Source organism: Acanthaster planci, linkage group LG17, assembly GCF_054643075.1.
Source record: "Acanthaster planci isolate LZ-2023a linkage group LG17, COTS_SCS, whole genome shotgun sequence".
Lineage (NCBI taxonomy): Eukaryota > Metazoa > Echinodermata > Asteroidea > Valvatida > Acanthasteridae > Acanthaster > Acanthaster planci.
Window position 1 is genome coordinate 6,072,482 of NC_141793.1, and position 27,386 is coordinate 6,099,867.

General features: G+C 40.0%; 2 protein-coding genes and 1 long non-coding RNA gene across 5 annotated transcripts in view; 1 reads left to right on the top strand and 2 right to left on the bottom strand.

Annotated features, from left to right (window-relative positions):
• LOC110986415 (lysosomal cholesterol signaling protein-like) overlaps positions 1-9,929 on the bottom strand; it is a 32,078-nt gene extending 22,149 nt beyond the window's left edge. Inside the window, exons 1-5 of one of the 2 annotated variants that reach the window (XM_087147658.1) lie at positions 9,575-9,929; positions 8,708-8,943; positions 2,425-2,590; positions 1,453-1,607; positions 114-355 (exon numbers count right to left, since the gene is read on the bottom strand). In XM_087147658.1, the coding sequence (XP_087003784.1) occupies positions 114-355; positions 1,453-1,607; positions 2,425-2,590; positions 8,708-8,920 (776 nt within the window). In that variant the 5' untranslated portion in view covers positions 8,921-8,943; positions 9,575-9,929. The remainder of the gene's footprint in view (positions 1-113; positions 356-1,452; positions 1,608-2,424; positions 2,591-8,707; positions 8,944-9,574) is intronic. The other variant, XM_022248261.2, reaches the window with a different exon arrangement.
• A 4,139-nt stretch (positions 9,930-14,068) lies between these two features.
• On the bottom strand, positions 14,069-25,400 carry LOC110986425 (histamine N-methyltransferase-like). Of its 2 annotated transcripts, XM_022248272.2 has the most exons (4): positions 25,235-25,400; positions 18,431-18,658; positions 17,015-17,332; positions 14,069-16,199 (listed from the first exon to the last, which is right to left on the bottom strand). In XM_022248272.2, exons 1-4 carry the CDS (start codon positions 25,341-25,343, stop codon positions 15,847-15,849), a joined length of 1,008 nt encoding a protein of 335 aa, XP_022103964.1. In that variant the 5' UTR covers positions 25,344-25,400; the 3' UTR covers positions 14,069-15,846. The 2 variants fall into 2 exon arrangements, with proteins under 2 accessions (XP_022103964.1, XP_022103965.1); XM_022248273.2 differs by lacking the exon at positions 25,235-25,400 and having other exon boundaries at positions 18,431-18,632.
• LOC147796303 (uncharacterized) lies at positions 17,326-18,851 on the top strand. The gene is made up of 2 exons (XR_015428199.1): positions 17,326-18,307; positions 18,434-18,851. It is a non-coding gene; the product is annotated as an uncharacterized LOC147796303 (long non-coding RNA).
• Positions 25,401-27,386: the final 1,986 nt, after the last annotated feature.

Genomic DNA, 27,386 nt, shown 5'->3' on the forward strand with positions numbered 1-27,386 from the left:
AGATGCCACAACCCAACCCAACCTATCCATACCCAACCAAACCCAATCAACCGAACCGACCCAACCCAACCCAACCCAGCCCTGCCAACTGTCACAGCTCCCAGAGTACTCACAGCTTGCATCCAATCAGCAGCATGGGGGCCAGGAAGAACAGGCTGGTGGTCTTTTTCATCTTGCCCACCATGCCGATGCCCAGGAAGAACAGTGCTGTGGCCGAGAAGGAGTCAGCCAGGACTGAAAGAAAGTCAGTGATGACCGTGGGCATCTGGTGGGAGAAGGCGAAGTTGCCCACAATGCCAAGCACCACCATGATGATGATGGGGTTGGTCACCAGACCTTTGACAGCATGGCCAATCTGGGGTGAGAATAATAGAATGGGATACATCTATATGTAATCAGGGTTCCTGCGCCTAAAGGACAATGAAGTTCCATGACTTTTCCATGACTAAATTATGAAAATCCACGACCCAATAATGCAATTTCTTGGACTATTTGGACTTTTTAAGATGCGAATAAAATCATGCATTTTATGCACTTATTTCTGATAACAGAAATCAAACATAGTATTTGAAAAATTCCATGACTTTTCCATGACTTTAGTCATTTCTACAAATTTGGTACACACGTACACACATAAATGAATACAATCTACACACAAAGCTAGTGAGATGTATGGAGGCTTTATATTTCCACTCTCCAAGATGGCACATCCTCTCACATGGCACACTCTGGTAAAGTTCCCTTTTGCCTGAAAGAGAAGTTGTGGTAGGCTCCAACTACATGTATCCCTGTTCATTGTTCTTACATTACATATTGTATCTATTACAAACTTGCATGTACGAGTAAAATGGAATTTTGAAAGACTTTTCTTCCTTATATTTCAAAGTTTAAAAACAAAATAACCTGTTCAAATATAGAGACCCACCCCAAACCTTATTTTCCTAACAAACACAACTGTGCATACATATGAATGTCAATTACAATGGGTTATTGCTGTGCCATTTTTAAATTAAATTTGGAAACAATTTTTTCGGAAAAGCTGGGGAACCTACAATCTAAACACGGCAGTGATTCACAAAGTATTCCAAAATGGTGGGTAGCTTTCTGGAAAGCAGCATGCCAAGTGTGCCGGGCAACATCAGTACAGAGGTCTATTGACAACTTTGGACACTCTGATTCTTTGATTTATGGCTTGTGAGAAAAATGTCTTCGAAAGTTTTCACAAGTACTCACAGTTCATTAAATGTTACAGTTGCGTATCCAAAATCCCTCTTTGAACAATTTTTACAGTGAATTCATTTGTTGTATACTGCTAATGTTTCAATTGCTGTGCTTGCAACAGCCAGCTCAATATTTGATCAGAGAAAGTATTGAAGAAATCCTCAACAACTCCGACAAAACAGACAGTTGTTGACTTGAATAGAAAGCACTACATGAAGATATCAAGCTCACCATGGCAAGACGTGAGCGGCGACGAGTGGCTTGCCTGTTGCGTTGTATCTCCATGGATAGGAAGCCAATAGGATTAAGAATGGCCAAGCTAATAGGAGCCATCAGATACAAGTAACTCACAAAGTCAGGGTGGCGGACTTTGTACATGGAGTTGACTGCAAGAGGGAAAGTACTCAAAGTTGTTAAAATTTCATAATTGGGTCAAAAGGCGAACTTCTGCATCATCAACCTTCTTGAAAGAATGACTTCACAGTTGTTTCGTATGACTTCATCTTTCAAATATTCAGGTGTGATGAACCTAATTTTATGTTTAAATACCTTCTTTTTCCACACAATTTCAGCTGATCTCAATAAAATTCAGAGCAGTGAATTTGGTGATAAGTGGAGGAAGAATACATACAGGTTCTGAGTATGACAGGTGCATGTACACTTGAAACACTCAACAAATACAAGTATATTTTGAGGACAGTTGGACTTCCGGTATATGCTACTACATGTACATTACATATGTGAAGCCTCGGTTGGTCTCAGTGTTGGTGATCAATAGCTGTGCAGGCCCAAACCATTGCGCAATAACTTACTGCTGCATAACCAACTTACATGTATATGTACTGTATTTGTCATATGTAACAGTAGCGGTACTTACTAGTGCACAAAGCTAGCACCTTGAATCCTTGAAATTTATGTCCTGAAACATGTGGAAGTTACAAAACAGCATCTGACAATGACTTCACATGAGTCATACTTGTTTACTCATTCTAGTCATTTATGTACACATGTACATGTATGTACACACTGTAGATGGTACAACACCTCCTGAAAACAAACATAGCCTACTGTTTGAAATTTCAAGGTCTTCTTCACTAGCAGTCTTCTGACAGGGAACATTTTTTTCCCCCAAAGTGATTGTTTTCAGGGCGTGCTGGCAAACATTACTACCCAGAACACCAGTGTGTCTGTTCTCACACTTACTGATTGGATAGCCCAGTGCAAAGTCATTGCTCTGTGATGAGAAGATGGCAAAGATGCCAGCCTTTCCCAGGTCCATCTTGCGGCTGATGAAGAGAGCGGCAAAGTAGACCATGACAAAGACCACTGCCTTGGAGATGAAGATGCTACACCAGAAAAGCCAGTTGACCTGTACAGAGTGACACGATAGGGAGCACAAGGGTGTAGAGACCTGTGTGCTGATGGGGGAACAACTGATCCACTGTTCCACTATTATTGGGACCATTCCTTAACTTACACATACATGTACAAGTAGCCATGGTAGCAGGGTTTCCCATGGGGTACTGATATGTGTGAGGTGGTTTTAAAAATTTGCCCAAATTTTAGTGCTTAATACAAAAGCGAGTGCTTTTCGAAAAGCCTTAAACAATCCATATAGTCTAATAGTACATTTACTCCAAATTTCTCCTCTATTAAAAATAAATTGGTCTTGTATTCTGTGTCCTTCCTTATCATTCTGAATGATTTAAAGCTGATTCATTTCAAAATATCTAACTTATGTTGCTTCGGTTTTCCATCTTTGTCTATTTTAAGTGTGAGGTGGTAAAATTCAACAGAAAAGCCCGAAGTGATCACTAAAATCAGTAAGGTGGGCCGCCCTACACTTGAATATGCAACGTAAACACTGACATGCAGCATGACGTCCTGCTGCGCCAAAAAAAAAATAATTGACTTACATCTCGCATAGAGTACATGTACACGTAGGTTTCACCCTTTCCACTTAGTTTGTGTGCATGCGCTAAAATTCGGCAAAGTTGTGATCACTTTCTGTTGCTTGTTAAAACGGCGACACCAGCCAGCAAATGACTATACCAAAATCCATCCTTGTGTAAAGGTTTTCTCAATTCATACCAGAGAAATATAATAATGCTTCAGCTTTCATTTTGAGATGTGTTTCTTGTAATAATCATATGAGATATGTGGAGAAAATGGGATGAAAGATGTCTGTGTACATTACATTTCCGAACGTTAAAAAGGCTATTTTAAATTTGAAAATTTGAATTATTCTCCAGTTTTTCCACACATGCTGCAAATCTTGATAATTGAAAAAGGGTTTGATAAAGGTTACCATGTTATGTTTAAGTTATTGCGAATTGTCCTTTGTCAGTTGGATAATTTCAATTTTTGGTTTATGTTCGCAAGTGTTCACGTACATGTACATGTATACATGTGTACTTTCATCTGCCTGTACTTCATCAACGCGCGTACATACTGTATACATGCATTAAACAGACAAAATAATTCTCATGCAAGATTTTCAATTCACAAATAATTTGAAAATACTACCGATGTTTTATCGGGTCTTAAAGCAAACAGCAGTTAATTTTTTTGGGGGGGGATAAACTGGGAAAGACCATGGACATATTTTCTTTCAAATCTGATTTTTCTAAGGTCACTTTAATTTTTCAGAATTTGTTTCAAATTTTCTGCAACGGGGTTCATATAATATGGTTAAAAATAAATTATGGTCTCCATCCGCAAAGAGAAGAGACGGTATGATGTCTGACACGGCCTGTCTTGAAATCCACAGTAAACTGACCAAGTGCGCATGTGCTAACTCTCAACTACGTGGTGCAGGGGCATGGGAGTGAACATACGAGAGGCCATTTAAAATTTTTAATATTTTTAAATTTCACATTTTTTGGGAAATTGTTTTGACCCATCCATCCACCCATCAAACCCCATTTTTGATTTTAAAAAATTGATCTTTTTCATTCACTATTTAATCATGCATGGCGCTGGCCATGTTAAATGCCACTTGGTGAGTGCACATACAAATTCCTGCTACAGCGCTCCCTAATACAATGCTCTTCGGGATATGAACATTTTTGCATTCCAGCTGTTTTCCCATTGACTATGTTGGCTACAGTGCTCTCAAATCCAAATATCACGTCTCAGATTAAAACATGCAAAACAACGACATGATTTTCTTCGTATTACGCAGTGATTCATCGGCTGAAAATCTAAGCAGGATTTTTCCCGCTTTATCTCGTGTGCACAGGGAATATCATGATTGTAAAGTCTTTTTCCAGAGCATTAAAAATCCTGCTTAGATTAGAACCTAATAGCAAAAACGATTCAATCAATTCGATTTTCTGATGAAAAAACTGAACAAAGCCAGAAAACCTGCCAGAAATTGATCAATATCGCACCCATGTACATTTTCAATGGCCCTTGCCACCAAGGCCATTTGTGCACATGCGTGATTATGAATTTATTAGTGATAAGGTCTATTGTGTGGGCATATCCACATACATGTACAGTATTTCCAATGGAATGAAGACCTAATGTATGTATTTACCGTACATGTATGTAGACCTACATGTACACGTACCCCTATGCACATGTACATGAAGCTCTAGTCTAGACAACAGATTTGGACACTGCCCACTACAGGTCTATTGAAAACCACCTTCCTTCATTGTGTACAGATACATGTAATTACGGGTAAATCTGTAATTTGGAACAAAGTTGAAAAAGGTCACACTTAGTAGTTCACAGCAGTCAAAAGATCTATTTCTCTTTCTTTGCTTTCTTTGTTTCAATGAAAAGTAATTTCTGATTTGTAACAATTTACCTTGACCAACCCTTTTCAAAAAAATCAAAATCAAAACATCAACAATTCTACAGCCCTTGAGCAAAAATAATTTCTGTTTATGGTAAATTGCAGCAGAGATTCTGCACTAAGCATGTTTCACAGGTTCGCAAAGGAATTTGGGCGAGAAGATACCAGTATTACAAAGGATGTAACCAATAGGGGGGGGGGCATGAAGTGTAGACTTGGTCTAGGGCTAGTCCCTTGCCAAATCACACAAAATCAGGGTACATGTAAATGTCTCTCACATGACTTGACTCAAGATTCCTAAACGTACCTTATTCAGTTTGACATTGCTAAAGCCTACTAATTGGTCCATGTACACGGAACAGTCCTCAATTGACCAATTTCAATCTGATATTACATACACGCTAAGGGGTTAGAGTCAGTTTCTTGTTACAGCCCATGAAAGTTCGGTTGCTATGCCACTCTTTTGAAAGTAAAAAAATGTGTGCTTTTCTCTCTGAGGTTGGCAATATTTGGCATCAGTGAATTTCCAATTAACAGCTCCTTCACTTGGTTGTCTGACAAAAAACTCATTTTGCAGCAATTATTTAACTACAATAAATCCACGTCTTGTGTTTCCCTCATTGAAAAGCTACAAAGAGCAGCAATAGTGAGAGAAAATAAACCACAAAAAAAAGAGAACATGGCACTACTTCACAAATTTGGTGTAGATGTGTAGTTGCTGGGGCCTTAAAAGCTGCACACTCATGTACACATCTGTGGATACATACATGATATTTTAACAGAACACCTGTAAAAAAATCTTGTGCAAACCAATTTGTCCTTCCAAAGATGTATGATGACAGAATAGAGTAGCACACTCCAAAAACTGGGGTTTTTTTCACATTTTCACAATACCAGTGCTTGCAAAGAAAAAAAAATAAAAGAAGCAAGTCAACAGGGGAGTTTGAAATATCATGAGGTCTGAGGGTCTAGTAATAATAATAATAATCAGTTCTTATGTAGCTCATATTACAGAATGTCTCTCTGCACCTATTATGATTGTCTGTGGTAAAGCAGTCTAGAGTGAGTACCAGGCCTAGTCCCAGGCACGTGTTTATCCAGGTGACAACTTCTTTACATAATCAGGCACCATTATCCATTGGATCCAGTCACCTTGAGACACCTCGCTTCCCATGAGTGAAGCCCAAAGGAAAAACCTTGTGCAATTTGTTGATCTCCAACAATGGCACGATTATGTAACTGCTGGTGGGCATGAAGAACAAACAGGGGGGGTCGAGTACAGGTAGACAAGGTTGTGTGTTGAATGGACAGCTAAAATAAACTATTATGAAATAAGGGGCATAAAGAAAGGGGCACTTCACTTAGCGTGCTGAAAGGATCACATGCAACTACATGCAGGCACATGTACTTGCACGTGCACAGCAGCAGGTGTTCATGTAATAATGGTCCAATGTACATACATGTACAAGAACATGTAGACACAAGCACTGTAAGTTAAAAGTCATGTACACTTGTGCTTCTCCATGCCATGGTTGTACATTTCTGCAAATAGTTTAGCACCCCAAATATCTTATACATGTACTTGTGAATAAGCCTGCAGGCTGCAGTTTAAATGAACGAAATGCAATTTCTTTTCATTATTGCAGTCCAGACCTGATGGAATAAATTTTGCCTAGGTCAGTTTTGACTCGAAAAACAACATCAATTTTTTTAAAGTCTCCGGTTGTGGAGTGCTCAAGGCATGACATAAATGTAAAATTGTCTGGGAAACACAGCTTAATTAAGTGACGGTAACTATTATATGGCCCCTTCTGGTGCCATACAAAAATGAGTTCACAAAAGATGCAAGCATTGTTAGCCACTTCCCCTGCAGTTTTATTTTGGGCTGAAACTTAGACTTAACAACATGGGAAGATGCTATGTCTATCCACTTTCAAATGCAATCACACATGCCATAAACAAAATTTACCGCATTGTTATCAGTTTGCAACATCAAGAGCTCAGTATTTGCCGCGTTTGGCAGACAGCCAATTTCAACCACAACAGACTTCCCAGCCACCATGTGAGACCGGATGTACATGTACATGTAGTACATGCATGTCTGCCATCTTGGCGCCTTAGGAACAGTGGGTATTTTTAATGTGTCAGCCACCATATTAAAACCGAGTCAATTAAACGTTCTCTCCTCTGGTGTGAACTGGTTAGAGAGTGGAATGGCTGAAAATCCTAGGAATCTGTTTGAAGCACTCTAGCATGTGACATGCCATAGTTTTGGAAGCCTCAATTTGATTTAGACTTGGCTGAAGGTGTTAAAATGTGCATGTACATGATGTACGTACATTGTACAATGAAGTAAACTTTAACACATGTACATAGTTCTTTATATGAGGTACAGTACTACAATCTCTAATGTGACCTACACATTAAGAACTGTCAGAACAATGGCCTAAAGACGAACAAATTCCTCTGCTTTCAAAAAGTGAATGAACTGATTAAGAGGCTTGAGCTTGAGGGAAAATGTACATTTTATGCTTGAATCATACTGCACTAACGAAACAAGCCTAAGATTTATGTACCCTGGGATCCAAGAACACATGCAAAAGACACGTACCAGTAAATCCTTCTAGTTTTATAATATACAGTACATAGAGGCTGTCAAGTTATAGGGTATTCATATCACAAGTACCTTTTTTGAAAATAAACAAAAGTTTATTTTTATTACAAAGTTTCCTCCCCCGATATGGTCAAATAACCTCCAAAACACAAACCCTTTGTCCATCCCTAGATGTCGTACAAACAGAACATAAGCAGTGCCATCCCATTTTTAGTAAACTTATTGAATGCGACTTGATTGTTGGAATCTTTTTTTTTTTTAATTTGCAAGTTTGTTGTTTTCTGTTTGTAACTGTGCAGTATTAGTCTGTTTTTATCTAAGCTTTTTGTTATTTAATATCTTAGTTTTATATGATTTTTAATTAATTTTTCTTCCATTTTACTTATAAATGTTTTCACTTCTCTTTTTAATACGCTGATTGTAAACTTGCCCTCAATTCAGCCCTTGGGCTGCGATAGTAAAGTTCAATAAACCAGAATAAATAAAATAAATAAAACATTTTTTGATGATTGACAGATTTTGACTTCTTTACTGCCGTTTGTGTCATTGTACCGGTTATTATTGTTGTTAATCATTTGACCATCACAACAACAAAACATTACAAAATTGCACAAAACGTACGTATTCCTCCATGAATAAACAAACCAACAACAAAAAAGTAGCGGGGACCAGGGACGAAAATCCGAAAACAAGACATGACAAATGACTGTTATGTGGGTCTGGGATTGCAATAGTAAAATGAATTACTATTCTATTTTTCCCACGGGTATGCAGCCCTGCACATAACAGTAACCAGACACATTACCGTTTAAAACCCTAACAGTCCCAAATCATCCAATTTCAATGTGATTTATATACACCCTTGGGGGTTAGGGTTTTTACAGAAGCTTTTACCCAAATACATGTTTTTAAGTTCCAAACGGTCACCCATGTTGCTAAAAATGACAAAACTCCAAATGAACAATTCTTTAAACAAGCGGTGGGTGGGGCAGTTTCTTTTTACCCTTGGCCTCAAATATAGTTTTGCCTTTGTTCATGAATATTCTTGCAGTAGGCCTATTACCCACCTTTGAGAAGTCCATTTCCACCATGGATTTGAACACCAGCGCCGGCAAGGCAAAGTAAGTGACATAGTTGCCCAAACCTTTGGAATTGGCGGGTGAGATGACTTTGGTGCGGCCAGCCACGTAGCCCAGGAGAATGATACCGAAGCATTCTAGGATAGCTGGGTACAGGTCATTGAAGGCATTGCTTGTGGGTGGGTGAGTGGAATTATGCATGGTGACCACTGGGACTATGTTACCTGTAGGAATGTGTTTACCAAATGTCAAATATTTAGCTTTTGTTTTATCTGTTTACATCACCATTAGCATCAAAAATTGTTTAAAACCCATTTTCACATGAGCCACGCGAAGACGGTTGTAGGTCCTCCGACCCTACATGTAGACCTGTCAAACATCACCCTACTCCTAGTCGTCGAGCCCTGTTTACGGGTCTACAGATCACCACATCATCATGGTATTGTTACGCCCCAACTATAAAATCCGTCCAAACTACCATCCCAACTATAGTTGGGCCCGTCCAAACTAGAAACCTACAGTTGGGCTGGCCCAACTATACAGCACAGAGGCCCACTGTGCATGTATCCAGCAAAGTCATTTTTTTTACTGTCTGACTGTGTCATGTCATAGATGAAGTGCCATATTTTAGATGAATTATGTCAAGTGTAAGATGAATAAACTTGGATAAGGTTGAGAAAATTTCTATTAGAAGTAAATTGGTCAACAACAATTCAACGCCAGCCCATCTGCAGGACTATAGACGCTGTATATGTCATGCTATAGTTACGGCGTAAACAGTATCATCCTTCCTCCATGGTCCGACGTTGTTCTAAATCAATAAAATTCATAAACAATCAAATTGCGCATATTTACCACTGAAAATGTTTATGACGTGCAAAGCGCTTCTGCCTCGGCTAGGCTGTTTCAGACTGGCTTTTCATCAGCGCAAGGGACTGTTCATCCAGCGGCGTCCATATGGCATAATAAGTAATCGTTATGTTTCGATGTAGGCTGAGGCCTATTGCGATTGTCATGCGCGTGATCACTCTGGCTGCCACCTTAAACCAGGGCAAGCCTACACGATCATGACGTAACAAACCTAACAAAGGTCTCCACGTGCTGTACCAGAGTGCGGTAGGCAGTACCGCCTTCACCTTTCAACAGAATTTCCTGCCTTCCAAAAACGCAACGGAACAGGTGAACTCGAACGCATGCCAACTCGTACACACTGCCCTCAGTTGACCAACCCCCGACGCGGCGAGGCCCATACAGACAAAGCACAGACCGTACCCGTTAACACGTATCGTGGCGCATGCAGTGCACTGAGGTTTTGCCCAGCTCATTAACATTAAAAGTGCCCCCCCCCCACAGTATCTTTTGAAAAACGAGATTGTTTGGCCCCCAAAATTGTGAGATTGTGTAAGTCGCTGCCAGGATCAAGTCTACCGTCCTCCCGTGCTTTGACTTGAGGGCAGAATGGCCAAAAATACGGTAGAAAAAGGCACTAGACGCCAAAGAAAGTAGAGGGTTGCCACTTGAAAAATGGCCGAATGCCATCATGTCGGCTAAGTTCTGGCGGCTTGTTGTTCCGGATGTTCACGAACAGCTCGATTTGTGTTCATGGGTCGGCCGCTCGAACGCAACATGCAACATGTCGGCGTCCATATACGTGATATGAGAGTTAAGGTTTGGATGGGCTGAATTCTTTTCTATATAAACAGGAACATTGATTTCTGTGTTACGGAAAATAATTAATGTTAATTTTGCAATGCTTCCCATTGTCTACATGGTCTATAGCTTTTGAAGCCATCTTTCTACTTTTTGCAGCTGTTCAAAAATCAAAATCTCACGAGTTTTTCCGTGAGTTCTTGTAAAACCCCGACGAGGAATGATGTGTGATCCTGTTCCAAGAACAGTTGAGTCGTGTTCCCGCCGTTCGAGCGCGAGAACAAGAAACCCCTCAGCGGCCCAAACTCGACCGTCATGTACGGGTGGCGCTATTTATGTTCGCTGGGGGCGTGACATCTACATAGTGTCGTCTGGGGGTATGTCGGTAACAAGAGCACTTGCAGACGTTGTCGGAGTTTTCCAGAGTTTTTGTTCTTCCTGGTATTTTTCTTCTTTTTTAAAAATTTGTATGGAAAAACTGCAAGACGCAAACTCACTGCTACAAAGCTGTTACATACATATATAAAAGGTCCAGCATTTGTATCCACGCCTTGTGATGGCTACACTCAACGTACACAAACGGTTTCTGCCTGGACGTAATTCACTAAATTCTTTTAAAAAGAATCAGGAGAAAATGGTGAACCACAGGGGCCTTAATTGTCCGGAGCGAGAGGTCACGTTGGACCAAGTACCTACGCGGTTAGGCCACCGTATGGGGGCTGGGGCGGCAGCGCCCGCTGAAGTCTTGCCGGCGCGGCACTAAAACCCTGGTCCGAAGGGTGCAGACCACTAATTCAAGTGAGAATTTCTGACCAGCTCATTAGCATTAAAAGTGCCCCCTTCCACAGTATCTTTTGAAAAAAGAGATTGTTTGGCCCCCAAAATGGTGAGATTGTGTAAATCGTCGCCAGGATCAACTCCCTGGGTCTTTGAGCTTTCATATGAGGGCAGAAGGGCTGAAAACTACGGTTGAAAAATGATCCTAAGTGCCCGAGAAAGTTGAGGGTTGCCACTTGAAAAATGGCTGCAATCAGACTTCGGAAAAATCACTTTTTGGGGGGTGATTTTGTTTTGTGGGAATAATTAAAAATGTAATTGGTTAACCCACAAAAAATTGAAAAGAAATTGAAAGATAAGTGACCAGACAAGAATTTCATTTGTGTTTCAGAAATCTCAGGGATGTTGGCGTGCATGCTATTGGGCCCTGAACGGTGCTGATTTTACACTGTTTTCAATGGGGCTTGAATTAGTGGACTGGACCCTATATTTCAAAATGGCGGCGTCCATGCAGTAGTGGCGGCTGGGTTTAAAATTTATCCCTCTTGTTTACGTTGGTCCTGGCAGTGGTGGAGAGACCACAACAAGCCATGAATAACAGTTTTATGGATTATGAGACATCAGAAATACTGGATTGTCGGACACAATAAATATCCAGGTAATCACATGAGAATTATATATGTACATGTGGAACATGTCACTTTGTAATTGTTTGTTTGTCGGATTCAAGAAATTCTTTGATTAGGATGGACTGAATGAAACCTAGAAAAGCTGGATTTCAACCCTAACAGAGCGTAACCCTAGCGGATGCCAACCCTAATGAAGGCTAACCCTAACAGAGGCCAACTGTGGGGGGAGGGTCCGGTTCAATTTTAGATGGTCAAGCACAGCCTGGGCACCGACTGGCCAAGCCCTGGATATGCACAGGTGACTCAAATTTATCGAGACACTCTGCATGGTGATTTGTTCTACTCTTGTGTTGGAAGTGCCCTATTTTGGGCTCAGGTTTTCAACTCTTGGGCTGGAGCCTGTTAACTGGAGTAATATCTAGGGTGAGCTTTCATGTCAAAGCATGGCCAAAGTTTTACGTCTTTCGTGCACTTGGCCGCTACAGTTGGCAGTGTCTAGCCTGGGTAACCCTCCCCATTATTTGTAGCAACAGGTAGTTGAAGCTGCTCATGTGAAAAGTGTAATTTTCAGCTGCTTACTGCACATTGTATTTGCACTAGTTAGTGTATATAGGCAGTCTGCAGTAGTTTGTGCACATTTGCTATAGGCTGACCTTGAGCATTTTCTCTCCATATACAGCCATTAGACAATTTTTTTTTCATTTTTTCTCTGGAATTGAGGTTTTTGATGCATTCTCAACCATTCAGTGTTGTTTGGTGTGAAAAACTGAAAAATGGGTGTATATAAATTAAGGGTGCAGACCACTAATTCAAGTGAGAATTTCTGACCAGCTCATTAGCATTAAAAGTGCCCCCTTCCACAGTATCTTTTGAAAAAAGAGATTGTTTGGCCCCCAAAATGGTGAGATTGTGTAAATCGTCGCCAGGATCAACTCCCTGGGTCTTTGAACTTTCATATGAGGGCAGAAGGGCTGAAAACTACGGTTGAAAAATGGTCCTAAGTGCCCGAGAAAGTTGAGGGTTGCCACTTGAAAAATGGCTGCAATCAGACTTCGGAAAAATCACTTTTTGGGGGGTGATTTTGTTTTGTGGGAATAATTAAAAATGTAATTGGTTAACCCACAAAAAATTGAAAAGAAATTGAAAGATAAGTGACCAGACAAGAATTTCATTTGTGTTTCAGAAATCTCAGGGATGTTGGCGTGCATGCTATTGGGCCCTGAACGGTGCTGATTTTACACTGTTTTCAATGGGGCTTGAATTAGTGGACTGGACCCCGAAAGAACCAAATCAACGGCCAGTGGTGGACTGAGCCGCCGTGCGAGGGCGATGTTACGTACCATAAATCGCTTCTCCGGGCTATCCATGCCCTGGCCCTCGAATGCGTTTGGGTTGAGGAGTCTTGGGCCCGATTATAAGTATAACGCTTTCAAATCAGAGCATTTTCGACCTTAACCCCCACTCCCTGGTTTGCCCATAGGAGCGACGGGCGGTTGTGTCTGAAGGATATGTGCTCGGACTATGGTGTTCCATATGTGCCATCCGGCGTCGCATTTTTCAACGGGCGTGGCATTTTTCGACTGGCGTCGCATTTTTCAACCGGCGTCACATTTTTCAACCGCCGTCACCTTTCCATGTGAATAAGCCATTAATCATCATTGGTCAACCTTGGTCCAGCCGGACCTGAAGTTGATGACTTGGATGCTAAAAGTGTGCGTACATATTTTTAATGATTCTGGAAACGGCTAAATTAGCATGTATGCGTCGATTAACTCTGGTTGGTATGGTATTTGCCATCTTGCAGACAAGCGTCGCGTGATGCCTTGCCCCCGATCCGCCTATGGAGATTACAGTGTGTGTGAATGTTTCTATAAAGCCTAGGCCATCGTTTCTGAATGAGAACTGTTCATCACTGGGCGACGCAACTGGTAATTTTTCTGGAACTTCAACGGGTAGAATAACGTACTCCAGAAGCACTCTGTTTGAACTTCCGAGACAGCGGAAAGATTTTCATCTGACACCATAGGTTTATTTCACTTCGATACGGTATCGGGGGGTTAGGTTAGGTTTTTTCAAACTAAGCATTAAAGTACCGACACCCTTTATCATTGCAAAAATTACTGAGAATTTTGAACTCAATCAGTCAGGTGTTTTTGTTCTTACAGCTGTTTGAAGTTCTGGCTACATGCGTGCACGCATGGAATGAGCAGTTTGTAACACAGAAGTACCTGACTATACGCGCTGGGGGTAGCTGACACTTCCACAAATAGACATTGGTCATACGCCAACAAGATTTTGACAGGATTCGATAGCCTAAATGAAATGTTTACTCCATTTTAATGAAAAACACCGGTAACACCTGTATAATTTGTTTTAAATTTTGTAGCTAAAGCTTCAAGCCGTCTTCAAAGTTTTGAAATAGCTTGCACATTCTTCACCTCTTTCAATCCAACAGGAAACACAGACAGATGGTGTGTCGATCTGCTTTAATGTCTCCACATATTCAGAAAAATTATTTCATAACATGCATTTGTTTTTCAGAGGTACGGGCAATATGCCCATGCCTGAACGGTGTCTGTAGAAGTTACAATTTCATTATAGGTTTGTGTGCACCCCCTTTCAAATTTTACATTGACCCTACCTGTAAGAGTAATGGATTACTCAAGAGTACAACATCATGCATGAACATGTGGACAGGAAGTGAGTTGGTTCATATTTCTACCAGCAATGACCAGAGGACACGTTTCAAAAGTTAACCTCTGCGGTGCAGCGTATGACTTTTCATCTCCTTATATTCATTACAGGTCATCAAGTGCCGGTATACATTTTAAAGTGCCCTGTGTTGATTGTCGTTCTGACAGTCATGCGGGTGAAACAAGTGGTACTTCCGAAAGGCCAAGTTACTTTAATTTTCTTTCTGGTAAATTTGAAAAATCTAATTAAAACAAATCAATAAAAGTGATAGAAAACTTATCGTCAAGATACCACCCATTACAGACGGCATGTACAAACCTGACTTGTCCACAGGACTTTCATAATTGTCGAACTTTTGATCACTATCTTTGTTGTATCCAATCATAACTGTGAGCTCATGTGGACAGACCAATTTGTACATGCCATCCGTAATGAGTGATATCTTGAGATACAATTAAGCTTTACCTACCATTTTCTCAGGATTATTGCTAAAACCCATACTTATCAACACTAAGTAAATACAATTTTCCAGAAGACAGGATGTGGGGACCAATTACTTTAAACTTTTTTTGAACCACCCAGTACATTAACCAGTTTTTTATGCATATGTATACTGAAGCGTGTTCTGGCGACTTCAAACCAGAAAAAAATATTCGAGATTCTATGCCCTTTAAACTAATAACCAGAAGCATGTTTAAGGCGGCCAACAAAATAAAGAACCTGAAACACTTCCATCATCCAACAGAGCCAAAGTACAAGGACAGAAATGTCCTTGGTGATAAATGTCATTTTCACTCCTCATTTAACATGTTTTTTACCACTGTTGCTCTCACTTTCTCTGTCGGTTCACATTCTAGAAGTGAATGCGTCTTTAAATTCACTGCACATGACAAAATGGAATGTATGATTCATTTGCGCGAGAGGCGACGAAAGATGTCCATTTATTTCCCACCAGTTTAAAGCAACGTTCGGTTCCCGTTTGGTCGGATCAATGACGTCAGATAAGCAAAACCGAGGTCGCAAAAAGTGCAACCAATGACCAAAGCTGGAACATGTTCACGGTGGCCAAAACGTAGCATGGTCGCCAAAACACGCCCCTGGTGTGCGCGTCACACACATGTACGTGTAGGTTAAAACATTTTGGGAGAAGATAATTTAGAAAAGTGCTGGAAGATTTTCAACAAATAGACGTACTTAATTTAATGACTTTATCCATCTATCGTTTAAATTAACCAGAATCTATGGGAGAAGTATTCTAAAAGAAATACAGACTGCTTGTTCTTGAGAAGTGCAAAATTGAATACAAGGGAATTGACACACGAATCTGAGGACAGAAGCGCAAGAGCGTCCATGATGATTTGCTTGAATACTGCCAGTTTATCTTGGTTTGCTTATAATTATCGTATCGCAGTCGTTATTCAACAGGATCTCATCTCCAGTCGTCTCAGAGCACTCGCTGCTCGCCAGGCGTTCCAGCACCTGCTGCTTCAAATCCTCGGTCGCCGACTCCTTGAACTTCGTCACGTGGTTTAGGAAATCCAAGACCATACTACCTTCCTCTGAAGCATCGTCGAAGCAGCTGGTGATGTTCACATGGAACCGCTCGTGATGCTGCGAGTACGAGATACCGTGGTGGTCTAGGACATTGCGAACATCTGCTGAACTCGTGACACTGTACGTTTCGTGGTAAGGGCCCATGTGACTCCGAAATCTGGAGGTCCCACTGTCATCTGAGAGAGAACGTAAAACTGATCTCAAGTGAAGAATTAGTAGCTTGTGTATTTATAAGTTTGGTAATAAAGCCATTTCAAGCATCACAGCAGCTTTCTTTGACAGCTGAACCACGGGATAAGGATGGATCCAGAACCAAATTTTCAGCGAGGGAGGGGAGGTTAGATTTGTCTAAAGTAACCTTTCATGGCATTTCTAAGGGATTAGGCTATTCAGTGGCTTTTCACTCTTTGAGAAAAAACGTATTACCAGAGAATTTCAATAAACCAACAGTCTCATTATTTCAAAACAAACAAATTTAGCCCTTTGGGGGTCTACTGTCACAAGATACGCCCTTAACACAAAGGCAATCTTCGCAATTTGAACACAAACCCATGCTGACACTTTGGCACTGTGGTAGAAGTCTTGTTGATATTGTCGTGCATTAATTGCGTACGCTTTTGGGTGAAGATGTGTGGAATTTTGGGCGAATAGTTTTCTTGCACAATAGTTTATGAGTTAGTAACAGACGTGTGGATTACCAATGTGATACAATACAAATTCGAAGTGCTCAGTGAGCAAATTTGGTATTCGAGCAGCGCATGCCCCAAATGAAGCGAGTTCGAGGTCAATCGGATGCGATTACCAGGCTTGCCGTATCAGTACTTGCACGGTGCGGACTTGCATGGGTGCTTCATTCCCGAAGTTTAACCTTGCTCTTGGATCATGGAAACCGCATTGTGGTTCACTGTGGCTCACTGGGTAAAGGATTGATGGTTAGTGGCCCCACTAAGCAATTAAAATAATCTGCATATCTTTAGTTACAAACGCGTACCTGAAGAAATAACGACCATAATAATTCCTCCAGGTTTTAGAATGCTGTATAGATACATCAGCGAGTCTTCAAGGTTGTCAAAGTAGTACAAAACATGCATTGCAATGATGAAGTGAAACTTAGCAGAGCTTCCTGCCTTCTCGTATTGCTCAATCGTCTGTTGTCGCCACTCGAAATTTACGCCTCGCTGTTCGAGAGCCTGGGATTCAATCAATGAATGGTACTTCATTAGCTGCTCCTCAAGAGGCTCGAGCACACAGTTAGTGATGCGCGGGAACTGTTGCAAGAGTGTCACCAACAACTTGTAGTCCATTAAGCCTTAGAAAGAGAAGAAATACGTTCATATTACAATAAATAAAGCTGAATGAGAATTGGGAACAATCTCTCCAACAGAAGGTCAAGGGACGCCATATGACAGCCCCTTCCTGCGACATGCATTCGATGTTTCAAAACACGCTCTGATTTTAAAATGCATTAGATTTAAAAGCATGTTCAATTTTCAAAAGAGCATCCTCTTTCTCTAAAAACATGTTCCAGATTTTTGATTATTCCAATACCTGAAGTGTTCATGTGCAGTTATTGCCCTTATCGAACGCTTTCTTCTGAATTTATTTTGGGAATAAATAGCCAATAAATACCCCACTTATCCAGCTAAGCTGCAGGCAGTAATCAGGCATTTTTGGAATGTTTACTAATGTTCGTCTAGCCGCGCGGCGATAAATCATCAGCACATTGATGTGCTAGAGTTGTATTAATTCCTTAAGTGTGCTTGCTCCACGGTCTGATGAAGGCCGAATGGTGACACTTTGTAGTAACAGTTAGCAAAGAAGTCATTATATGAAAGCGATAGTGAGTTCAACAGACTTACAAATATGGTTGGGTTTAAAACCGACACGCACGTTGATGTAGATTTGTTATACATGTAATTGAAACTTAGAATGACTAATTATGCTGTCATTATTTACTAAATTGGGATTATTGCTTCGTATTTTCAACATTGTTTTTGATGTTGTATTTTCATATTTTTCAAAATATTAAAATGTAGAAAGGGAGATTTTTGTGACCTCATCATATCCTAATGTGAATTTTAACGAATGTTTTACCATTTCACTGATCATTGATTTATGCATTTTTTCTCTTTTAGGGGAAAAAAGGAAAGAAACAACTATACAGTTGTATATCCCAACCGTCATCTGTCTCCCTCTCTCTCCTTTTAAAGGGAACAAATTCTTTCTTTGGGAGGGAGAGGAGCTGAGATGCAAAGGAGAATAAACAGAATTGCATATTATACAAGTAAGATTAGCGTTAATAAAACACCTCTTTGTTTTCTAATTGGAATTTTTGACTCTTGTAAATATGCAATTGGCTTTTTGAATTAAATAAATTTAATAAATGAATTAATAAAAACTCTTTTACCAGATCCACTACCAACTCCCATGACTCGAAGGTCTCCTTGTTGGTCAAGCGCACCCTTCAATTTCGGCACTACGGTCTCCTGGATTATGGTCTCCATCCACTGGACATACACGGCGAATTCGCCGCATGCAGCACCAAATGTTTTCAGCGACTGAAGGTAGTGGTCCGTATCGTGAAACAAATTCTGCCAAGTAGACTGCATAGTTGATCGGGATGTGGACCTACAGACTTCGACATTGTTACAGGGTCAGAAAACTGTGTTAGTCAGCGGGAGAGAGTGACGATTCGACAACATTGCCAAGTTTGCCATCGTCGTTGAAGTTTCAATTCCCTGACGTTGATTTATGCATGTATTTTATTTTTATTCAAACATTATTTTACAGGAAGGGCACTGCCGAAATTAAATGTAACACTGAAATAATTTGGATGACTTTCTAGATGCCACAGCTAATTTGCCACCACATAACGTTTGAGATTTCGACAGTTTGAATATATTGATATCTTTCCAATTCGCTAAGGACAACTTTCCAAGTGCCACAGCCCCCCCCCCGAGAAACTAGGTGGTGGCCGTGTTTAGCGGTAATTTAAAAAAAAAACCACAAGACTAGAACACAAGCTCGCTATGCAACTTGTCCATGCCCAACTCCTATGGAACGCCAAATGACCAAAATATGATGTTACTCAGTGAAAGTAGTTTGACCGTATCCTCAATCTATTATGACTTGTGATGTTGTCGAACCATTATGTGATGTTGTCAATCCATTATGTGATGTTGTCAATCCATTATGTGATGTTGTTACTCCATTATGTGATGTTGTTACTCCATTATGTGAAGTTGTCAATCCATTATGTGAAGTTCACAATCCATTATGTGAAGTTGTCAATCCACTATGAAGTTCGGAAACCACTATGTGAAGTTGTCAATCCATTATGTGAAGTTGTCAATCCATTATGTGAAGTTGTCAATCCACCATGTGAAGTTGTCAATCCATATTGTGAAGTTCTCAAGGCATCACGCGGGGGACTATCCCTTTAAATAGCCTGTGTTGACTTTTGTGAAGTAGTGAATCCATTATGTGAAGTTACACCTTGCTACACCTCCCCTTAATTAATCTGGATTGAGAACTTCACATAATGGTTTGACAACTTCACATAATGGACTGAGAACTTCACATAAAGGATTGAAAACTTCAAATAATTGTTTGACAACATCACATAATGGTTCGACAACATCACATAATGCATTGAGAACTTCACATTATTATACATATTATTATCATTATCAATTTCTGACAATGTCAGGGGTTGTGGAAAGGACTGTACAGTCCATTTTAAACCACGCCCCGCTTAAAATAGAAATACACAAAATGTAAGATTAAAAATTAAATGAAATACAACTATTATTTAGAATAAAAAACATGAGATAAAAGAATGGTTAAAAGAGAAACAAACAAAAACACTGAATCTGTAAAAATGAGCTTCAATCAAAATCAGATATTAAAACGTAAATTTCACCAAGAGCCATTAAAAATACAGACAAATACAGAACATTAAGATCATGGACATTAAAAACATTAAGCTTAAACTTAAAAGTAGGAATTACATTAAAACAACGCTGAAATTGATAAATAAGAACAGGTAAAAAAAAACAACAAACACAAGAGTTAACAGGTAAAAAAATCATAAAGGCTGTTCTTAAACACGTTCAGTGACATACTTTCAACAACTTGTTCAGGTAGACTATTCCACTCATTGCTGTGCAAACAAAATATAAATATTCAAAACAGTCAGCGCGGGCGAAAGGAATATCGAGTTTTAAGCTGTTATCATTTCGTCCAATTTTCGAGGCTGACGAAAATTTTTTAATTAAGGGCCTCAATATTAAGGAATCCCTTCAAGACCTTAAAACACATAACCAAACGCGAGAATTTTCTTCTGGTTTTAAGGTCAGTCCAGCCAAGATAATCCAATAATGTGTCGTAGCTACTATGCCAATCTCTACAGATAAATCTGACACTCGAGTTTTGGACACGTTCCACAACAGCTGAGTGGTTAAGTCCGTAAGGCTATACAACAGTAATCTAATCGAGATCGAATGAGCGAAATATAAAGTTTCTTCAACATATTAGTTGGGCAATTTCCGAAATTGTGTTTAATAAGCCCCAGTGTTTTAATGGACCTGGTGTACATATCTTGACAGTGATCATTCCAGTTTAATTTATCATTTGACATCATTCCCAAATATCTTTCACCATTTGTAAACGTTAATTCGTTATTTCTAATATAATACAAATGCTGACAAGGATGGCATTTTCTCGACATACTCATGACTTTACACTTGTCGACGCTGAAATCCAATTTCCACGGATCTGACCATTTGCACAGTGAATTTAAGTGAGATTACAAGGTGCCAACGTCTTCATCCGTAATAATTGGTCGATATAAAACACAGTCATCTGCATAAAAACCGAGTGGTTGTCTGTAAGGCTATACAACAGTAATCTAGTGGATTGAATATTCTCGGAGATATCATTAATAAAACAGAGAAATAAAACTGGACCAAGAATGGTACCCCGAGGGACACCAGATTTCACCCTGGACCCAGATGAGAAGCGACCATTAACATGCACTCTTTACTGTCTATCTCGGAGAAAATTCATAATCCATACACTTGACGTTTGGGCCTTTATTACCATAAGTGATAAGTTTTTTGTATAGAAAGTCATGAGAAACTCTGTCAAAGGCTTTAGAAAAGTCCAGGAAGACAATATCAATACTGTACCCTGCGTCTAAGTTACTGCTCCAATCATGAATGGCATCTATTAATTGAGTATAACGAACGTTTGGCTCTAAACCGTGTTTATTTTCATCAAAAATATTATTATTATTAAGGTGGTTGATAAGCCTATTGCAAACAATTCCTTCTAAGGTTTTACTCAAGATAGATGTGAGTGAAATGGGCCTGTAATTCTTTGGATCATTTCGGTTGCCTTTCTTTTAAACACGGGGACCACACGGGCCCTTCGCCATTTATCGGGAATAGCACCTGTTTCTAAAGAGATCTGGAATAGTTTACAGAGTGAAGGTGCTAGGTACTCCGCTCCCTCCTTCAGAATCCTGGGAGAGATATTGTCAGGACCTTGACATTTACTTACATCAATACCTTTAAGTAATTTACAAACTTCATATGGATCACACCTGATATCCTTCATCATGTCAACACTAGGCTCAAGATTAGGAATGGGATCATTAGGTCCACGGTAAGTGTTAAACACAGAATTAAACTGGGTATTCAGTGCTTCGGCCATCATATCTCCATCAGTGATTTTGTCGCCGTCAACAGTTGAACAGTCAATGGAGGCGTGATCCGATTTACAGTTCTTTACGTAATTCCAGAAGTTTTTAGGGTTACTATCTACATTAGAAACAATGTGGTCGATGTGATTTGCACGGCTACGATTGATGTTACGTTTTACCTCGCGCATGACCTCTCTGTATGGTGACAGAGCTCTGCATTGTTTGTTTTTTGGCTTGCTTAAAAAGTCTATTTCGCTTTCTAATTAGTCTTTTAATCTCTTCGGTGATCCAAGGAGTGGGTTTACTTTTAGTACTAAGAATTTTGTAAGGAACTGTGGAGTCAATGACATCAAAAAGTACATTCCTCCAAGCCAGCCAGGAAGACTGAATGTCATCATCTTGGATCACATCAAGCAGCTTGGGCACATCATTGACAACATCACATAATGGATTGAGAACTTCACATAATGGATTGCCAACATCACATAATGGTTTGACAACATCACATAATACATGTAGATTGAGGACACTACTTTCACAGAATAACATCCTATTTTGGTACAGTTGGCGTTCCATAAACTCCGGCCGTCCGCCGGTACAACGCTGATCTGCGCACAGCTCGCTGGACGAAGACGCTTACCATGGACCAGTACGCACAGTACACACAGACTTCGAGTGGGAGTCAGTGGGACATACCATTCACCAAAAAGGGGATAGCACGTGGCCAAGAGTGAAATACATGAGCGTGTACATCTACATGTAATATGAAATGGGGTTTCCAGTGATTCGTTCGTTGAGAATGAAACATTAGTTTATTCATTTACCGTGATGGAATTTAATCTAATTCACACATATATTAATCAAACAATCCTGCAGGAGTGAACAAAACCTGGGGCAAACAACGCAACAGGAAAGTTATTCCCTGGACAGTTGGTACGGAATTTGATACATGTTCCACTGAAATTTTAGACAAATACTCAGTGACAGTTAAATAAATGCATAAATGTCAAGACGTAATTAACATTAACAAAAATAGGTTTATTCAAATATAGTAATAGACTTCGTGTAGTTTACACACATACAAATTACATAATGCTGCTTTACTTAATAAAAAACTAGCACAAAAGACAAGTTATTTTCCGGACAGCATTTGTACAATAAGAACCTTGCGTGAATCTCTTGAACTTTCCACAAGTACTTATAAAATCAGTTGCATGCATGTGAACTGGCAAGTTAAAATTAATGGCATTAGTAGTGGTATTGGCCCTGTAGGGAAGGGGCGTGACGATACGCTTTGCCTCTTACTGGAAATTGAGTGGAGTTTGGCCACCATCATGAATCTAGTTTTTCCTGGTTGTCTTTACTAAAAAAAAAGAAGTGATAACATTAACCGATTTTCTTGGTTCCACATCAACTGATTATTCTTGACTCTGTTAAAAAGTACATTGTAATCAACTTCGTTCCGCTTTTGTCTCTCCATCACATTGTAGGCCTGTGTCTAAAGCAAAATTTTCCAAGTACAGTCATATACCAGTACGTTTTCTTTCTTTGTTCCCGTAGGCAGGTGAGCCAAAAGCACGATTTGCAGATACGTATTATTTTTTCAAAGGAAAGTTGTGGGCACTTATCATAAATGGGGCACAAAAATATTTAAGTATAACAAAATAACAAATTTGCACTAATGGCCGACTAGCATGATAGTTCTGTTAGAAGAGCGTTATACTTAGAGCAAGCAAAGTGGGGGTTCGAGTCTATAAGTATGCAGTTATTTTTCTCCCTTGGTGGGGAATTAGTTGGTTGGAGGATGTTTTTTATAAAAGGAAAGTAAAACACCACATATAGCTTAGAACTTAAGTTTTTAAGTGTCCACAAAATTGATCAAGCTTGCATGCAGTTCGCTACACCCATACATGATAATTTCCCCTCACCCACCTACGGAAAAAAATCGTCTCTGGCACAGCGCAGCCGAGCACTCACGCTAGTTCATTGCAACTTGTTTTTCAACGATGATTTCTCAGCATATATAAGATAAAAAGCTTTTTAGATTAACATAAGCTGAAACTGCAATATATCAGCTTTAATGAGGTATATGTTTATTTTCAAATGTTTCAATATGTAAAGTAAGCAACTTACGGGATTTTTCCCGGTGAAGTCCACTTCGGAGATCGGCCTACAGCCACGCGAGTGTACGTTACTCGGTGTACACACACAAGCACACAATGGATAGGCCACCAGGGCTAATCAGAATAAGCGTTTTTTACATTTCGGTAAAGTGACGGGGCAGAATTTAGACCGATGACATCAGGTTTTATATGACAAGAAAGGATATTTCAGTGAGGTAATGCGCCTGAAAGTATTGCTTCACACAAAAATCGCGGAGAATCATGTTGAATACCTAAAAATGACAGAGGTTCTTCTCTTCAAATAAATATGAAATTCCGAGTTAAAATTGTCAAGTAATTCATCTGTCTCCTGCCGCTTGAGCGTAGCATTTCTGCCAGAATCGTAAAAAGGGGTGTTTCATCTGCATTTTTCAAGGGGCTTGGGAAGCGGTCGTGTGGCTGAGCGTTAATATGATAACACGAGTTGATAAATTGTTTGCCGTCTTGTCGAATTGTGCATAAGTCCGTTTTACTGGTGCATCCAGGCTTGGTCATAAAACTTTAGAAAAAAATCGAAATATATGCTAGCGCTAGCATTTTGCACTTTTCAGTGCCGATTTCAGTACCTTTATCGTCTGTTTAGTTAGTTTACTTGAGGCTGAAACCTGCAGTGGCCATCATCTTCTACTTAAATGCCGAAGCGATTCCAAAGCGGCTGGTCACGAAAGTGCATTGAAATGTAAAAGTTTTATATAAAAACAAAGTATCCACTTTGTCGTGGGACCTTGCAATTAATTCCCCAAATCCAGCAGTAAAATAATCAGGGGGACTTAACCGACATTTCCTTGTTACGGAAGCACAAATACTTACCAAGCTACAGCACCACCAGTGCCATCTGAAATTACAACAGGACACCGATTCCCCATATCCATAAAGGAAGAATGAAAATGCACGCAAGGAGAAAACTTCGCTTAGGCCTACCTAGTCATAATCTAAGTTGCTTTCAAACCGCTGTATTAGCTAGCCTACCTCCCGCGGGTTGTGAGTTAAAAGCGGAATTCTATACCAGGCAAGGTATGGGACGGAGGGGTACCCCCCCTTACCTGTCAAACCCCTATACACACTCTAGACAATTGTTACCTAACACATCCCCCTTAGAAGTCTGTAAATAATTCCTGAGATTCCGATCAATGACCAACACAAAGGCGGGGGGTTCTCTCCGTCCCATATCTTGCTTCAAATGCGGAATTCGATCCATGGATGTTTATATTCCTCTGCTAGATAATTACATAGACGCGAACGCCACCATGTCATTCCCGTTCAGCCCTGCTTTATACTTATTTTATGTTGCATTCTAAGAATTAAAACAATTCAGGGTCCCGCCACAATGACATATGAAACTTACCGAGGGATGATTTGCAAAGTCTATGACTGCAAGCGCTACAAAACAGCCCAACACCGGATACGATATCTGTCATTTGCAGACACGGCCACTGTAGGACGCCATTTTGCATTGTTACTGCTGCACTACCTCGGCTTTATAAACACTGGTGACCATGACCCGGTTGTGTAATTTTTCGACCCAGCTCTGGCAATTGCAGCCACATATGGGACGAGAAAAACGGAGCATGTATGTGTGTAGGCTACGTCAAAGATTGCATAGCGCCGCCCCTGGCAACGATTTTCACAATCTCACCATTTTGGGGGCCAAACAATCGCCTTACTACTGATTGTTTGTTTGCACCACCGGTGTCTCACAGCATTGATTGTGGAAGTAAACTCACCAGACACCATGAAATAACAGTTGTTAAATATTTTTACAACAAATGGTGTACAATTTGCTAAAAAAGTCAACCTCCGTTGCCGGCCGTGCCAGCTGGTGTATAATTGGCACACATATGGCAGCCAGGCAACATCTTGGCAGTTGTATGATGAGGAAAGGCCGGCCATCAAGGCAAATGATTCAGTCTTTGTTAATCGGAAGTTGTTCGAATGGCACTGCTCACTTGCGTAAGTTTTTTCCCCTATAGCCTAGGCCTAATTATTGGGAAGATGGACAACAGTAATTGAGTCTTATACAAGTTCCATATACGGACATCAGTAATTCTGGGTCCTACTAATTACTGTCAACACACCGTCAACACATGATAGGCCTAGTATAATTTAACGTCAACACAGCGTCAACTTCCCGAAAATACAACTTTGATCTACAAAAGCATGAAAAGAGGGATAGAATACTTGGGCTGAAAGAGACTTTCCAGTTGTTGGATGTCAGAAATCAATTTGCAAAATGGATTTTATCACATGAAAAAAATTTTTTTTAGCTTTGCAGCGTAGCTGTCCGCTGCCATCTTGCCTCCTCATTGAACTTGGACTGTATTTATGTTGCTGACCAGAGGAGATTGTTCCACGAAATCATAAATAGGACCTTCATCCATGCCATGTGAAGTTATGTGTGTGCAACACAAAAATTGTGTTAACTTGTTATATAAATGATGCACAATGATATCTAAAAACCTTGCAGCATACAGATTGGATGCTTAGATTGCTGTGCATACACCACCGTGTGACCTTTTTTCAAACTCACTAATACAGCAGGACAGGCATAACAACCAACCAGTATAACAAACACTTTCTGGACAAATTTAAAAACTGACATTAGAATTCGGTTAAATTTGTTAAAACTTTTAACTTTTTGCTTTCCTTTCCTTTCCTGCAGCACGTCAGATGGATTGCATGCAACAAGTGCTCAAAATGGTTTCACTAGGAATGTGTGGCCATCAAAGTTAGTGATGAAGAGGCTGCAGACTTCAAGATTTTGTGTCCATTATATGCTCTATAAATCAACTTTTGAAGCACTTTTTGACAAAGCGGTTAAGCTACAAAAACTGTGACCAATTTGGTGTGTTAGGTTAGAATGTTGTCACTGTGTGTGACGTCCTCAAAATTATTGCGCAGTTTGAAGAGTTGTAAACGTATACATGTATTGTTACTGATTTCTTTATTTAAGAAATCAGCCAGCCTGGTACATTAAGTCATTTGATGTACACGCACCCAATTCAATAACACCACTTATAGATTCGCCACTTTGGGAAAATACAGAATGCAGAGGTCATTGGATTGTAAACGAACAGAACAATCACGTTTCAACTATAATTGCTCTCCTTTGGATGTATAAGTGTCATTTTTTGGATGGCTTTTGCAAGTCCCCAGTTAGGAAAAGGAAGCCTTGGTATCAAAGTACCTGGATATTTCATAGTTGCTCATTTGAGGAGGAGCTGGCATGCTTCACATCAGTTAATGATGGCATACTTTCCTTCATGTATATTTAGAAAATGCTTTGGCGTGATAGGTTTTTCTAGTTCATGACCATGCATCAGTGTGGTTCCATACATTTTATTTGTAAATGCACATTAGTAAAGATTTCCGGGAAATGATCTAATTAAACTTCAGGAGTTAAAAAAAAACAGAAAAGCTATTCAGTAACGTACTGAGGGTGGCACACAGAAGGAAAACTCAAACGGCAAGAAATGGTTCACTTTTAACATGTTATTGTG

What these genes read in the sequence shown, in the direction of transcription:
- LOC110986425 (XM_022248272.2), bottom strand. Translation starts at nt 25,343, where the DNA reads ATGCAAAATGGCGTCCTACAGTGGCCGTGTCTGCAAATGACAGATATC. An exon ending in ACTTTGCAAATCATCCCTCG is followed by an intron (nt 18,659 to 25,234) that starts GTAAGTTTCATA and finishes ACAATGTCGAAG; the next exon opens with TCTGTAGGTCCACATCCCGA. An exon ending in TATGGTCGTTATTTCTTCAG is followed by an intron (nt 16,200 to 17,014) that starts GTACGCGTTTGT and finishes GTTCTCTCTCAG; the next exon opens with ATGACAGTGGGACCTCCAGA.